This window comes from Raphanus sativus, chromosome 5 (genome assembly GCF_000801105.2).
Source record: "Raphanus sativus cultivar WK10039 chromosome 5, ASM80110v3, whole genome shotgun sequence".
NCBI lineage: Eukaryota > Viridiplantae > Streptophyta > Magnoliopsida > Brassicales > Brassicaceae > Raphanus > Raphanus sativus.
In genome coordinates, this window is record NC_079515.1 from 1,854,292 (window position 1) to 1,870,648 (window position 16,357).

At 35.2% G+C, this 16,357-nt stretch overlaps 3 protein-coding genes across 4 annotated transcripts; 2 read left to right on the top strand and 1 right to left on the bottom strand.

Moving 5' to 3' along the window:
- Positions 1 to 1,133: 1,133 nt before the first annotated feature.
- On the bottom strand, positions 1,134 to 4,404 carry LOC108862880 (formin-like protein 11). The gene is made up of 4 exons (XM_018637140.2): positions 2,808 to 4,404; positions 2,526 to 2,716; positions 2,182 to 2,417; positions 1,134 to 2,103 (listed from the first exon to the last, which is right to left on the bottom strand). Exons 1-4 carry the CDS (start codon positions 4,172 to 4,174, stop codon positions 1,384 to 1,386), a joined length of 2,514 nt encoding a protein of 837 aa, XP_018492642.2. The 5' UTR covers positions 4,175 to 4,404; the 3' UTR covers positions 1,134 to 1,383.
- Positions 4,405 to 7,666: 3,262 nt separating this feature from the next.
- Positions 7,667 to 11,799, top strand: LOC108856475 (uncharacterized). 2 transcript variants are annotated; one of them, XR_001950203.2, is made up of 11 exons: positions 7,667 to 7,856; positions 8,086 to 8,205; positions 8,293 to 8,401; positions 8,637 to 8,888; positions 8,975 to 9,087; positions 9,170 to 9,234; positions 9,374 to 9,621; positions 9,709 to 9,853; positions 10,049 to 10,089; positions 10,184 to 10,359; positions 11,190 to 11,799. XR_001950203.2 is itself a non-coding variant. In XM_018630284.2 (10 exons), exons 1-10 carry the CDS (start codon positions 7,752 to 7,754, stop codon positions 10,303 to 10,305), a joined length of 1,320 nt encoding a protein of 439 aa, XP_018485786.1. In that variant the 5' UTR covers positions 7,667 to 7,751; the 3' UTR covers positions 10,306 to 10,534. The 2 variants fall into 2 exon arrangements, 1 of the variants encoding a protein (XP_018485786.1); XM_018630284.2 differs by lacking the exon at positions 11,190 to 11,799 and having other exon boundaries at positions 10,184 to 10,534.
- A 137-nt stretch (positions 11,800 to 11,936) lies between these two features.
- On the top strand, positions 11,937 to 12,489 carry LOC108856476 (protein RALF-like 22). The gene has a single exon (XM_018630285.2). The coding sequence runs from the start codon at positions 11,937 to 11,939 to the stop codon at positions 12,294 to 12,296; it is 360 nt and encodes a 119-aa protein (XP_018485787.1). The 3' UTR covers positions 12,297 to 12,489.
- The last annotated feature ends 3,868 nt before the right edge of the window (positions 12,490 to 16,357 follow it).

A 16,357-nucleotide genomic window follows, 5' to 3' on the forward strand; every position in this document is an offset into this window, starting at 1 on the left:
ATACGTGTTACATAATATAGGAATCTTGCTTCAGTTTGCACTATAATATTTGAAAATCTATATTAAATGGTGACAACTTGATATGCTTTGATATTATGGAAAGGTTGAGAATATTGATCCTATTAAAACCAACGAGATTTTGTTGCTAAAACGTGCCAAAGAGAACTATACGGATTAGCTTATAAGTTGTCAAATTTGTGGTCAAACATTTCCATATTTCATGCTTTTCACATTGGAATAAATCATGGTCAAATTTAATATTAACTCTTCAAGATATTCTGGGCAAATTAACCATAACGTAGTATTGCACTATAAGAACGATGACGAGTAGTTGACAAAATTATAATATTTTTTTTTGGAGAATGAAGAACGTTTCCTTTAAGCTCTTGTTCTTGGTTTCTCTTATTTCTCTTGTCTTTCGTAAGTAAAATCTACTTTCCAGTCTGTAGTTATTTTCTTGTAAACACTCTCCACATGAACGACGGAATCATATATGTTTACAAACAGAAAAATGATAACGTGTGCAATTAAAATCCATATATTTCAAACTGAATTTAACCATGTTACGTTTTAAATTCATGTGATAGGTTACGAATATACGATCAAGAAAAAAGAGAGTAACATATAGAAGTTTTACATGTGAAATCTACTGATGGAATTTTTATCTTTTGTATCTTTTTTTTTGTAATATTTTTTTGCTTGACTAACATTTTTGTTTTGATCACATGCTTGACTAACATATTATCACATTTGTAGGACAAGATTTTGGGGAGGGTAGGACATTGGTTCCAAATAGAGGCGACGGAAATTATCACGACGTAATCTGTAACCCGTATGATCCAAAATGCGACAAACCTTGTAATCCAGAAAATCCAAATTGCGTCATGAAACAACCTGACATGGATACAATTAACAGAGGCGGTGGGAACTATCAAGACCCGGTTTGTAACCCGTATGATCCCGAATGTGTCAAACCTTGTAATCCAGAGAATCCAAATTGTTAATAGAAATAAGGCATTGGATATGGCCTATTAGAGCTAATTTATTGAATAAATGTGAACGTATTTACTCTCATATTTGTATGGCTTATTACATGATTTACATAATCATTATGGAGTTCATGATTAATTATGTGAGGAACATAAAAGAATCATCATTCAAAGATTATTACAATTTCAAACACACACAAAAACTTTTTATTTAAACAAAAGAAACAAAACTAAAAATATCAAAGTCTAGAAATATTCCTTTTAATCAAGATTTAAGCATATGATACATATACAAATCCATGCATAACGATCTTCACATTACCCTGTTATATCATAAACAACTTCATCAATAAAAATCCTACAGAAACCAAACAATCAAACCTCTGTTCGTAGCTCATCGAAACGGAGCCAAAGGGCTAGGGCTGTTGGGAACCCTAACACACCTCAACTCTCTACAAACTTGATCCAACATCCCAAGAAAATCCCTAACAATCACAAAGATCCTCAACGGGTTCTTGTCATCTCCTCTCACGTCTCCATGAAAATACTCAGCGATCTCTCCAACCCTCTCCATTATCCTCTTCTCGTCTTCCCTCAACTCCTCCAAGCTCCTCTCTCCGTATCTCAAGAACGAGCTCATTGAACTAACAAACGCTCTGTTTTCTTCGTTGCTCGCTAGACACCTCAACTGCTCTAAGCCGTCTCTTAGGTTTGAAACCGAGCTAACGAGTCCTTCAAGATCAATCGTTGCCGTCTTCTTCACGTTTCTTAGCTCCGTGTTTAGACCAGAGACAAGATCTAGCCCCATCCTTCTGTAATCCTCTTCTTTCTCCTCGGCTGTTCTGTTTTTGTTTGATCTCTGGTTCATAATCCGTCCCATGATGCTGTCTGAAACCCTGATTCCCTCAGACCTAGATATCTCTTGCACGACGAAGTGGAGCAGAGTTGTCTTCCCATCTGTGCCCTTCACATCAGATAGCTTGAGCAGAGCGTCAAGCTTGAAGGCTTTCGCGCCACCGCGTATGGTTCCTACATTCATCCTGTTCCCAGTCTTGAGGACAGCTTCTAGTAGCTTTAGAAATAACCTGCTTGACTTAAGCTCCTTGCAAGCTTCCTATTTAGGTAACTTCAGCATTAATCACCCTACCTTGTAACGCAAGAAAATGAAGAATATAAATGAATATTGTTATACCTCAAGCATTGAGAATGAGTTTCTGAGATGAACCACTTCGTCTTCAAAGGTTTCTCTATAAAGCATTGCTTCAGCTCTTTGAAATGCAGATGGAACTCCCACAAGTGCCCTGAGAAATTTCTCAGCCGAGCCAAGCTCATCCACTGCTCCTTTGTAGCTACACAGCTTCAGTTCTTCTTCTTTAGTCGGTACCATCTTCACCAATGCTTCTAGTTGCTGTAAACACAAACCTTCCCCTGTTAACAAGAAAAAACGGTTGATAATCAGACATCCTCGAAAAGTTGGAAGGGATTTTAAGTAATATTAAATTCGATTAAAATCGATTTGGCTTGGTCATGGTTTACCTTTCCCTAAGGCAGAGCAGATTTGATCAGCTGTTGCGTTAAGGGCTTTCAAGAGAATGGTGAAGTTCTGAAGTCTTTTAGGTTCAAGAAGGTGTTTTCCTGGTGATGGAGTTTTGCACTTCCCTTCTTCATTCTTAGTGGAGGTTTGCATTGTGTATCCAAAGAGCGACTCTATCATCTCTTCATCCAATCTGTGTTATCCACAAGACAAAAATAAAATAAACATAATCATACATTGTTAAATGTGGGGGTAAAGGGGTGAAAGAAAGTTTGTAAACTTACTCAAAAGAGCTTGTTCTGATCTTATCCCAGACCATGGTCCGGTCCGGTGTAGCCCTGACTTTATCCCAGTGAAGTGGTTTCAGCTTAGGTAACGGAGCTCCGTCTTTACCTAACGGTGTACGTTGAGAAAAATCAAGAGACAGAGGAGGTGGCGGCGTTTTGTTCATCGCTAGAGGTTGTTGTAACGGGGGTGGTGGTCGTAGCGGTGGAGGTGGTGGTGGAGGCGGCAGAGGTTTAGAGGAAGAAGCAAAAACTTTTGCTGATAGCTGCGATGAAAGCGTCTGCGGCTTAACCGTTTCTCGCGTTGACAGAGTTTGAAGTCCTCTGTTTGAAAACTGTGGAAGCGGTGGTGGTGGTGGTGGCGGTGGCGGAGGAGGAGAGATTCCGAAAACGTTTCCTGAGCATTCAGGAATGTCTAGTTCCCGTTCTGAGAAGCGTTGAGAGGATCCAACGTTAAGACTACCAGAAACAGAGGAAGAAGAAGCGTTCGAGAGTCTTGGATTTGAGTAGTGAGAGCCACCACCAACTGAATGAAAAGACTCATCACCTTCTGAAGAATCACATCCACGGCTAAGGAGGACATGAGCAGAAACAGAGTGCTCTGTTTTTTCCTCATGCACCGACACAATCTCTTTCGTTGAGTAACTACTAGCATTGTCCGAATCTAGTAAGATCTCTGTTTCCACGCTTGTCTTAACCTCTTCTTCACGCAACTCATCGTTCAAATCCTTAACGGGAACAGAGCTCTGTCTCTCCAAATCGACACCAACTGAGTTTAAATACAAGAAGTCGAGAGTAGGGTTTATACTGACCTTCTGAGATTTCTTCCTCTGTTTCCGTTTAAACGACAGCGTTTTACCGTTCCTCTTTCTGATTCTCGCGCATAAACAGAACACTCCAACTACACAAACCACGAAACCTATCCCACAAGCTGTCGAAACGACGAGAGGTACAAAGATTCCCATTTTCTCGTGTTTCCGCCTCTGAACCTCGTGCTGTCTCGGCGGATGTGTACGTTGAGGCAACGGACGACGGAGATGCGGAGGGATTGGCCGTTGAGGAGCTGGAGAGTACGCCGGAGACTCCACTGGACCACCGTTTGGAAACGGAGAAGGCGACGGAGCTGGCCAAGGAGAGTAAGGAGCAGACGCCGCGAGGTTTCTTCTCCTGGAAGCAGAGGGTTTGATCGAATCGAGTAAAGCTCTGAACTTCTCCAAAACAGTGAGCTTTATCTTCTCCCCTCCGTCTTCTCCGACGAGTTTTACGGTCTGGGTTCGGTATCTCTCGTCAGCAGAAATGCTACAGCATTGTAATGATATCGTCGCCACTATGATGATCATGAGAAAGATCTGACGAAAGTAAACCATCTTTTATGCTCTGTTTCAGATCTTTTTCTATGTAAAAAAGGACAAATCTTCACATCTATAAATCACAAAAAGGAAACCGATTTATTATAGAAATGACTCTTTTTATTTATAAATCTTTGGTGTTCTTTGTTTCAGACTTTAATGCTACTCCAAGGAACCCCTGAACTCTGCAACTGTAGTTGTACTGGTAATGGCAACACCCTCTTTCTCCATTAACTCTCTTTGCAGTGTAACACTGCTAATTTTAGCAATTTATACCCACCATCTTAGTGATCTCTTAAATATAAAAATATCTACTTTTGTTATTAAAACAAATGGGCAATTGTCAGTTTTTTTTTTTTTTTTTTGATAACCGTGGGGTCCCAGGCTTCGTCCAGACTAATCCCACGAGACCGACGGCAACCCACGTATTCTTGCGATTTAACGCTAGCTCCGGTGGTCACCGCATGTCGAATCCAGGGCGCTTCCTCTTTGGCGCTTAGCAATTGTCAGTTTTAATATCATTAGATTTTGCAGTGTGTGTCTTCTTTTTTTTTGTTCATTTAGTGTGCGTCTTCTTAATGTAAAATTTCTTGGAATTATTGTGGTGACAGTTGGAAGCTTTTTAGTTGAACACAACTTTTTTTTTTGTTTAAGGAGGAGGTTAAAACAGTTTTAAAAAGAGAGACTGATAAGCAAAGAGGCAGAGAAGCATGAAGGTTGTTGGTGTGAAGTGGGTCCTGCTATTGTTGGAAAATTTGGCTTATAGAAATATTTGGTAATTTACTGTACAGACTTTATTTGTTCCTCTCAACCCACCATTGTTTTATGAGGCAAATACAATATAAATTTATTTGTATTTATTGTATAGAATTTATTCTTGTGTTGGATATGTGTGTGTAGACACATACCTAATTACATTCATATGTTTTTCTCTTTTTTTTCTCTTATGTTTTTCTCATGAGTTGTTGTTTTATGGGTTTTTATAAGAAATCTTCCAAAAACGTTTATGTAATAGTTTAGTGACAAAATGTGTAACTTGGCCTTGCATGTCAAACTTAAGCCGTTGAATTATTGTTCCAATATGTAAGATATTTAAATGAGAACATAAATTTCTGTATAGAAACAAGATAGTTATCATAGACTATATTATAAGCTATTACTGTGGCTCGTTTGGTCACATCCTCTCTGGCTCTCTCAGTCCTGTATGAAAGATTGATATCTTACTACAGAGACAATACGAGAAGATAAACAATGCACTCGTATGTATGATAATCTTACATTTATTCTTAAGGTTTTTTTTTTTTGAATAATCAGGAAGTGATCCGGCGGCCGTGGCCAACCGACTAATCCCCTGAGTCCGGAACCAGCCTACGTCTGTACCCTCAAGAGGCCTAAATCATTCCGTGGCCAGCGCGTATCGAACCCAAATCCGTATTGGAGCATTTGGCTTACTCAAGACCACTAAGCCAACTTGCGCTGGTTTCTTCTTATGGTTTTTTTTCACGAAGCTTCTGATGAATTATAAAAAAAAACTATGAACTTTAATTTTGTATAACAGACCAATAGGTGGGTGGTGAACGAAATATAATTGAAACAAATCAAACAATTATTCTAGGCAAACTTCTCTGTCTCTAGTCGCATTCTAAAAGTTCCCAAAGTGAGATGGTTACTTCATAGTTTCACAATATAGGTGTGAAAGATTGTTTGGTAGGATATGATGTTGATTTCCTTTGGGAAGTTCTAAAATTTAGTTTAACATAATGAAGGGCTTTCAGAAAGGTAGCTTTTGATTGCGCTTTTAAGAATAGTTCTAAATAATGATCAAAGTAAGATAGCTGATTGCTTGGTATCTAACATATCGTATGACATGTGTGTGCAAGGAAACAAGCATTGGAACGATGAAAGATTGGATTAGAAAATATGTATTTACATTCTTATAAAATCATTATTCGTAGTAGATCTACATGTTTAACTATTGAGATTGAGTAGAATGAGATCACTAAATTTCTACACCATGTTTGTTACCTATTGTTTTCACTTTTATTATTTGGTCCAGTTAACTACTTTGTGTCAGCAACTTTGACCTACGTGGGGCCAAAAGCTGTATGGACTTGTCTTGAACGATATTCAACGTATTATACAATAATTTGTAATTATTCTAATAGTATACATACTTTTGTAATATTTTTTTTTGATAAAAAGTTTTTTTTTTCCGACTTTCCGGCGAATATTATACAAATTATGTTCTCTTTTCGTCAACATATACAAACCACAAGAAAATACCACAAAACATATATACATCGAACTTACATTAAATCAAATTAACCTTTATTAGATCCGTATTTCATGGTATAAAAGTAGATTTTTTTGACGAAATATAAAAGTAGATTACTTTAGACTATCGTCAGATAAACAATGCAACTGTATATTTTATTCAAGATTAGATATATAAAGACAATGGGACCAACAACTGAAAACACTATAGTTTTTTTTCGCAACTGAAAACACTATAGTATAAACCAGAAATATAACATCAATTTAATGAAAATATATTCCTGGTCATAATAGCAGCTATACATACGTGTATCATAAGTATATTTGACTACGGGATTCTCTAACAATTATATGTACCATAAGAACTAAATCGACGACACATTCATTCTAAAATTAATGAACATCCCACACGGTAACGGTACCGCAGATCACGTAATAATGGTAACGTGAATGGTTACAATTTTTCAAAATGTGGGTGTTACTTATCAATCAAATAAACCAAACTAGTTTAGAAGTCAAAAGATTTTAGAGTCAACGTATCGAGAACACCAGTGTGACTTGTGAAACCATAATTTGGGGATGATTTTGCAGAAAGTATCTAACTTTTCGTCATAATTAAAAGTTGATAGCAGAAAGTTACAACTTTTGTCAGCATTTAACAGACTCATTTCAAAAGAGTTTATCAATCTATGTTCTATCTATATTTAGTACTAAAAATAAAAGGAATCCATATTTACAGAGAGTTGTTTGCACCTACTTTGTCTTGAGAATAAAGTAAAGAAACATTTCTGAGAAACAAACAAAAATTTAAATACAAATATACTAACCCATGAATTGTCGGATATATCACATGGTTGCTCTAGAGGTTCTAGATTCCATTTGAGAAAGAAAAAAAATAACGAAAAATCAATATTTTGTTTTTATTTTTGTTTTTACACAAAAAAATGAAATTCATAGGTAAAGGAAAACAGTACAAATGTGAGATATGTCTCTGTCACGCGTACGCAATCGATAAAATATTTAAATATGTTCCTTTTGTTTTATTTAATAAATGCTAGTTAATAATGCCCACCGAACAAGTTCACGTTTGGAACCAGTCAACATCCCCCCCCCCCCCCCCCCCCACTCGATATATGGACCTAATTAAGTTTCATTTAAAACCCATATCCAATTAACAAAGGCCCATGAAAAATTGTCGGTTTGTTGTTCCCATACATTTTTTCGCGCTTTGCGGCAGCTTTCAGTCTTCCATGGGCAATCCCCTCCCGCCATAAAATCACTGACCACTTTCTTCACAGGGAGAGAGAGAGAGAGATCAGAGATGGAGTTCAGTGTAAGCGGCAACGCGCTCAAGACCTTCGCTAGGTCTATAATCTGCCTCGCACGCGTCGGCAACGAGCTCGTCGTTCAAGCTTCGCCCACACAGGTTCTCTCCTCTTCCTATTGGGCATTTCGGCCGCTCTTAACCCTAATTTAGACGATTTGGATAGTAATAATCGGCGAGGAACTTGCAATTTGATCTGACTAGAAGTTGATTTCGTCAGACGATTTAGGGTTTGGGATTCAGATTCTATATGGAATGGAAGCATGGTTTGATTTGATTGTTTTGTAATTCTCAGATTTAATTTTTTGTTTTCAACAAAACCTTTATGCAGCTAGGGTTGCACACTTTGAATGCTTCACGTTCTGCCTATCAGTCTATCACATTCGAGTCAAGTTTCTTTGATGCTTATACTGTTCAAGGTCCTCAAGCTCATTTCAGTGTCCTTTTGAAGGTGATCTGCTTTATTATCCTGAGATTTTTGGATTGGAGCCGAATGAGTTCACTGGTCTAAGATATGTCACTGACATCACTTTTGCAGGCTGTTTGTTCTGTTCTTAGGACCCCTGTCGCTAGCATTGAGCAGATGAGTGTGAATTTGCCAGATCATGACGCATCTAAAGTCAAGTGGGCATTGGAATGTCACAGTGGTATATATCCTTTGTTCTTACACATTCTTATCATCCTAGATAAAGAAGTTTCTAGACCTGATAATAATAGCATTGTCTAATTTTGTAACTATTTATTGAGACCTCTACTTGTTAAGTGACGTTTTAGCAGTTTACAGATGAACTTAAAAGACTATGATTATGATGTTGATTATCTCTATCTCTTATCATCCTTGTTTTAGATTTGTTTTAATGTTTTTCCCTTTATTATATGTAGGTATGAAGAAAACATATTGGATTACTTGCAATGTGGAACCGGATATACAGCATCTGTCGCTTGATAGGAGTAGGTTTCCGAGTGGTTTAGTTGTGCATCCTCGGAATCTCAGCAAGTTGCTTGGAAACTTCCAGTCATCCCTCCAAGAGATTACAATAATTGCTACAGACCAAACTTCTTTTCCCTCTGATGCTGCAAGTGAAATTGGTGGGAAAGCTGTTGAGTTCCGGAGCTACGTGGATCCGACCAAAGGTTAGGACTATGAAATGATGCCAAGATTTGGATTAATCAGGCTCCTAGTGTAAGACTGCTAATAATTCTCTTTTTCCAACGCTCAGATGGTGATTCTTTGTTGCATACTCAGCTATGGATAGATCCATCAGAAGAATTTTTGCAGTATACTCACACAGGTGATCCTATTGATATCACATTTTCCTTGAAGGAACTAAAGGTATAACCTTCCTCCACCTGAAATCTGGTTTGAATTTTATCCACCTTTCTGTGTTGATAACTAAATGTCCAATAAATTTCAGGCTTTTCTTTCATTTTGTGAGGGCTGTGAAGCTGACATTCATCTCTTTTTCGAAAAAGCTGGCGAGTATGAACCATCTCTTTTGCATCCTGTCTATCTCCCTAATATTTCCATCTTTATATGTTACATTGATATCTGTTTAACTCAAGATCAAATAGATTCCGGAAAATACTCTTAAAAATGGTTCCATTTAATATGTGGCCAGGCCAATACTGATGGCTCCAAAATTTGGCTTGGGTGATGGGTCAAGCTCAAGTTTTGATGCCACACTCGTTCTTGCGACGATGCTTGTGTCTCAGCTTCAGGAAGGGGTTCCGCCAGGACCTCCGGAAGCAGCGAACTCTACAGGTGGTCATGGTGCCGAGCAAGTGGGATCAGAGCCTCAAGAACGGTCTAGACAGAGTGCCGTTGAGCAACCATCTGATCACACACGAGTTTGGTCTGAACTTTCAGGTAGTAACTAATCTACGGTTGTGATTATTTGTATTCATCATTTTGTCTGATAACTAACACGTTAGTAACATCGATGCCTTTCACAAGGAACTGGCACTAAGAGCGTTAACGGTTCAGCGGAGAGGCCACAGGCTCAGGGACAACAAGACGTGAATATCCAAAGAATTAGAGATATGGAAATATCAAAAGATGGACCACCAGCTGGAGACAATGTTCCCGGACCTTCTAACTCGTATCCTTCACATTACATCTCTTACAGTCACTACTATCACCATGCATTTCTTGGCCTATTTAGCTGTTAAACCGCTTAGCTAATTTCTAATTGGTGTAGTTGCAATTGGATTCTAAGGTGCACTTCTTAGCCATATCTTAAGTGACTATTCTTCTTTCTGTATATGCTTTGTTACCTTTGACTTTTTTTTGTCAGCCAACGTCCTACACAGATTCATCACGCCGAAGGATCCCGAGGTACCTGCAAAAACATTGCTACAGCCTTATCTCTTTCTTGTCTCGTTGCTTAATCTAGAAAAGAGTATTAATTTGTCTGTCACTTGTTCCTCAGTACGAGCTGAGAACTACCAAAACTTCTCCCAGCGCCATCCTAGTAATTGGGTAGATGCAAGTGAGGATGAAGATGAGGACGACGGTGTTGAGGCGACGCCACCTCATAATGAAGATTATTAACTCAAAAGTCTCTTCCCCCTTGAAGTCATCTCATTTTAAATGTTCTTCAAAAAGGTACCTACCAACCACTATCTCTCTCTTTATACGCTTAGATAAGTAAAAGATGGCCAACAAGTCTCTTCCCCCTTGAAGTCGTCACCTTTGCATCACATATCTCCTTGTTAATTATTACGTATGATAAGTTTCTATCTATCTCGTGCTATGTTTCTCTAAAACATAATTTTCAAGATTTGTTGTCGCATTTCTAATCATTGCTAACTTTTATAAATGTTAACAACCATATGATTTGTTAGTAGTCTATCAAATATATTTGAAAACACAATCGAATAAAAACAAAATGTTCATTATCAGCATTAGATTATAAAAAAATGGTTAAAGGGGCCAGTTAGGTATTGGGATAACTTGGTAACGCGTAAGCGCCGGCCTTGGTGATCTGTGACTTGGACCCACTTTTTTGTTCTTAACGGTTTCGGCGCATGTTACGCGCCGTCGACGTGGAGGGGGAAAGATAGATAATAGCCTAATAAAAAGACAAGCTAGCCGTTGTTCGCTCATTTGAAAATTGAGTTTGGTATTGGGTAAAGATTCTCCATACCATTCTTCAACGGTTCTTACATACATTTATGTGGCAAGAATGTTAGCAAAATAATATAATCAGTTGAAAGGGTGAGAATTCTGGATCGTTTAACGGTCTCTGACTCACATCTAGTCATCCACACACGCTAACTAACACACACATTGATTATCTTTCATTTCATAAGAAGGAAAAAATGGTCATCTGGAAATAGTGCTACTCATGAATGGGAGTGTATAATAATCTGTGACAATGTATTTTTTAGAGTGCTTTACATGTCTGCACTCACATAGGCTTTTTTACTTGCAAGACCAAGTTTCATCTTGGCCGATAGAGCGGTAATGAAAAAGGACAAACCGGTCAACCATCTGCTGCCTAGCGATGCCCATTGCTTCACCCATTAATTACGTAAAGGCCATTATCTAGCTTTTCGGCTCTCTGAGTCTGATGCAAATAAATTAAACATTTGTGAGGGTTAACTTGAAACTTATAATAACATTGTATATAAACTAAGAATTTGTCCATTCAATACTCAAGTTTCTATTGTTAAATAGATAGTATTTGTGAAAAGAATCTTGTTAAAAATGTTGCAATGGAACAAAATTGTAATTTTCAAATTTTATGTTGAAGCCGTCCTAATTAACTAGACAAGTCATGGGTGCACGAAAAACATATCTAATGAAACTTGAGAGTAAGCCAGCGAATATTTCAAAGCCTAGAGAGAGACTTTAATTTATGAGTTTATTAATACGAAGCATATGCGACAATTGCGCATAAATCATTTTTCGAGTAATAAACAAAACAAAAAACGCGTACCTGCTCTTAAGAAAATGAATAAAGGAATGTCATTTTCGTTAATATACCCACATATAAGCCCGTTATAATAAATTTCTCATGTTATAAGAAGTTAGACAGCAATGCTTAACTTGTTGTCTTCAGCTAAGTACAGAATCAAGTTTCGGACAGAGAGAGAGAGAGAGGAAAACACAATACACGACTAAAGAACTCTGTAAAGCTTCTGAATATAGCCAGAAGGTTTTGGTCAAAGACGAATACAATGAACTCTCGGGCGATCTACGCTGTCATCGCCATCCTCGCGATCGTAATCTCAACCGCACAGGCAAGCGTCGGCGACTTCGGAGGTTCGCTCGACTTCGTGCGAACCGGATCTTCTTCTCTCTTCTCCGGATGCAAAGGGTCCATCGCTGAGTGTATCGCTGAGGAAGAGGAGATGGAGTTAGATACCGAGATCAGCAGGCGCATGTTAGCGCAGAAGAAGTACGTTAGCTACGGTGCGATGAGGAAGAACAGTGTGCCTTGCTCGCGACGTGGAGCTTCCTACTACAACTGCCAGCGTGGCGCTCAGGCGAATCCTTACCGCCGTGGATGCAGCACCATCACAAGGTGCAGGCGTTGAATTTGGAAAGTGATTCAAATTCGTATTTTGCCTTTTTGTGTTTCTATTTATTTGTTCTTTTAATTTATTTTCCGGGATATATATATATATAATATGAGTTTGATTATACACAATGGAAAGAAACTATAGTCTTTTGTCTTGAAACAAAATGCTTGTTGTTTGGTTGTTCATATAAATAAATCAAATTTGCATAGATTAAGAATAGTTATTAGTCCAAGAAGTGATCGAGATCTGCGCTTAGCTTTGTGTTGTGGCAATTTTAAATTGTTAACGAAAGGTAACTATTGGTATTATTATTTTTTGAATCTGAGTTCTGGAACAGAGGTGTATTTATAATTTAATATGTCTACCTTATAATTAATTATGTATAGTCTGGAAACAGAAATGAATTCCTTTAATAGTTGGTGGTGGCATGTTGGCTAATAATGTAATGATGGGACCATTACAGCCTAACACGCTTAAATTCAGAACATTTTCTTCATTCATATTGTACTACTATTTATCTTCTTGGAAGCTACGTTTCTCTGTAGTTCAGTGTTCTTTGGATTTCAATGTAACTAGTATTGGCCCCATGCTTCGCATGGGAATATTTGTTTTGATATTAAAACATGTAATACTTTTTACAAATATAATATAAATAGATAGTTATAAGTATAAATGGATAGTTGCACATTAAGTAAAATGACTTTCAAAGTTTCACAATTTTCAATCATTCTATAAAATTATACATCAAAAATGACTTCCAAAGACTACCATATAAAATATAATGTTATTGACTAATTCGATTGTCTTAACTGAGAAGTCAAGAGGATGCAGTAGATTGAAAAGTAATTTTGTTTTTTTAGTAACTGTAATTTTCTTTATCATTGTTTATCGATATATCTAACATTTGACATTAAAAAACATTTGTATATTATAAAGATTGCAGTAATATAAACATGTAGCTGCTAATTTTGTGTCCATAAACCCATGCATTCACTGATTTTGCCCTCTTTGACGCCTCCAGTTCATTTTATCTCCACAACCATGAGACAATTTTTTTTCTGAAAATTTGTAACATTAAAACTTAGAGAAAGAAGTATCAAATTGCTCATTGGATGATGTTTTCAATCTATCTTTTGCTGTAAAACCTATTGTACAATCAAAGAAAAGTTCAGAAATATGATCTTTTTGTATTGAAAAGATGAGGAGGCGTTACCGTTTATCAAAATTTCTTCTTCTATATATGCATTTGAATTTGTGTCTGTTTTGTCTTCTTTCTCGTTTTTGTACAGTAAGTATGAATTTAAATCTATGACACTGAAATAAATATTCTATGAGAAAACTAATAACAGTTTAAATGTCGTGAGATGATGATGGGAATAGTGGGAGAGATGTTAGGTGTTTTTTATAAAACAAAAATAAATAAAAAGAATACATAATATGAGTTACGAAAGAAACAGTTTTCGTTAAAGATTTTTTTTTCCATTTGAAATATTTTTAAATTGTAAATTACATGTGTCAAAATTTTGTTGGATAGGTGACTTGTGCTTTAGTATATAGGGATTAGTATGCATAGTTGGATACTTTTTAAGACGTTAAGGCTCTCTATAGGCGAATATTTACCAGATAGAATGCATAAACATGAAAATGTGAGTAATAAGAATAATTATTTTGGCGTGCAAATGTCAAGTACGAACAATAAAATACATCATAAGAAAAAAATTCGAGATATTTGTTGGATTGTGACTTGTTTTGAGTCATGTTCATGTTTTACTCTTGTCTATATTTTACATTGGCGTTGTAAACAACCGCTATGGTTCCCACCGACTCATGATGTTGCTTCTATATTTTTATATTTTTTCATATGGAGAAATATATAGGTTAAACAAGTTTGGTAATACAATTTATAAAACCTAAATATATTATTTTAGAACGATATTTACATTTTGAGCAAAAAAAAAACTGATGCAAACAATCACTGACTAACATACGTAATTGCGTAGGCAATCGGTTGTGTGTTTATTGTGCCTTTATCTCGTGTTTAAAAGTTTGTGTAAATCTGTTTTTCACTTTCTTACTTGTAGGAGTTACAAACCAGATTAAGTTACAAAGTTTAACATTTCTAAATAATGGATTCATATAAACGAAACATGCATGCTATAAACTTGTAGGTTATCACCAGTGCCGGACTAACTTTTAATACTGCCCCAATCAAAAATTTAAATTATACTCTTGTACAGATTTATCAATATCGCAAAACAGTGAAAAATAGCGTAAATATTCATTAAAAAAATAAAACTTATAATTTTTTTTATAAAAACAGTGATATTATATACATTTGTTGTTAGATATATAATTTTACTTACATTTTTCTACAAAATCATCCATTAGAATCATATAGTCAAGCCTTAAAACCATATTTCAATTGATAATATAACTAACCCATTTAATTTTTCTGGTTATATAAAAGACCGCAAATAAATCTTTATTACCATCAATTTCGAAAAATTTCTCTCAGCTGTGGCGGTTACACCTAAATGATGCGGTAAACAATTTATGTGTTTCGAATTTTTCGGACATTGATTATCGGAGAATCTTTAGTTTCTTAAACAAATCATCACCAATTATATATAAAAGTGTAACACTCCTTAAAGAAACTTTCAGATTCAAACATAATGTCTTCAAAATATCTTCGCTTCGCTTGTATCTATTAACTTTTTAAAAATTAAACAAAAATCCAAAAACAAATTCATAATTTTGGAAATTTTCAAATATAAATTCAAGAGAAATTAGAACTAGAGCTTTAACAATTTTTATTCTAACTAAAAATGCCTAGTAAATTATATTTTAATAAGAAAATCTACAAAATTTATTTACCTATAGATACAACTAAATTTTTTTCATAAAAAAATATGCCCCACTAATTTGGATACCGTAATCCGTTGCTTGGGTGGCTTGTCCTCTGGGCCGGTTCTGGTTATCACTGAGATACACTCACCCCCCGAGAGAAACAACTTTGTGCAGTGCCGGCTTAAAACTATATTAGACCCATGGAATTTTTTTTATGTATCTCTATAATATTATTTGAGAAGTCAGTTTCCTATGTGTCGCGCTCACGTTAATTCTCATCATGGTTGATTACAGTGATACCTTTGATGAATTAAAATATTACATTTATATATTATTATTGAACTCATTATTTATTTTCCTTTTTAAAAATTTCCAAATAACATATATAATAAAAAGAAAACATTTATAAAGTAAAAAAAACTAAAACGAAAAATGTATGTATATATATAATATGATTTCATTAAAAAGGAAAGTTCACAAAATAAAAAACTTCCATTAAAAAATATTTTTAAAAGCATAAAATATAATTTTCTTTAAAATTTTATATTTGTGGAAATTAATATAACCATAATCAAAATATCAAAGTAAATCTGAATTCTCATTTTTAAAATAATTTAAAATAATTCTCAGTTTATCATTTAATAAATCTAAGACATAAAATTATTTAAAATTTATATTTAATTATTGTAATTAGTGATATGTGTTCATAAGCTTCCAAAAATATATTAGTGATCACTGCTTTATTTTCTAATATATATATATTTTAAATCAACATATAATTCGATAAATATTATGAAAATACATGCACATTCAAAAGGATAAATAAAATTAATTTTATTTTACTTAACTATAATAAAAATAATTATACTTGAGTTTCAATTTGAAGAACATATCTAACTCAATATACTAACAATATAAATGACTCGACTCATCCAACTTATATTTAATGTCATAGTTTTAACTATAATACGAATATATAATTTAATAATAATTTATTTTATAAATGTTAATTATAGAATGACTCAAAACAAATTAACCCACTGTTAAAATTTAGTTCTTTTGTAAATTTTATATATATGCATGAGACTGTAAAATATTATAGTTATATTAATTTATGTAGTTTGGAATTAGATATTTTAGTTTATTTTATGTCATTTTAAGCACAATATATCTTAAGTCATACAAAATCTTTCTCAAATATATTTACCCATCTAAGACAACAACCAACG

Bases quoted from the DNA above. Each gene is read 5' to 3' on its own strand.
- LOC108856475 (XM_018630284.2), top strand. From the start codon at position 7,752: ATGGAGTTCAGTGTAAGCGGCAACGCGCTCAAGACCTTCGCTAGGTCT. The intron at 7,857-8,085 runs GTTCTCTCCTCT...ACCTTTATGCAG, and splicing joins TTCAAGCTTCGCCCACACAG to CTAGGGTTGCACACTTTGAA. The intron at 9,088-9,169 runs GTATAACCTTCC...AATAAATTTCAG, and splicing joins TTTCCTTGAAGGAACTAAAG to GCTTTTCTTTCATTTTGTGA.
- LOC108862880 (XM_018637140.2), bottom strand. From the start codon at position 4,174: ATGGTTTACTTTCGTCAGATCTTTCTCATGATCATCATAGTGGCGACG. The intron at 2,418-2,525 runs GTAAACCATGAC...TCTTGTTAACAG, and splicing joins CTGCTCTGCCTTAGGGAAAG to GGGAAGGTTTGTGTTTACAG. The intron at 2,104-2,181 runs GTATAACAATAT...TTACCTAAATAG, and splicing joins ACTCATTCTCAATGCTTGAG to GAAGCTTGCAAGGAGCTTAA.
- LOC108856476 (XM_018630285.2), top strand. From the start codon at position 11,937: ATGAACTCTCGGGCGATCTACGCTGTCATCGCCATCCTCGCGATCGTA.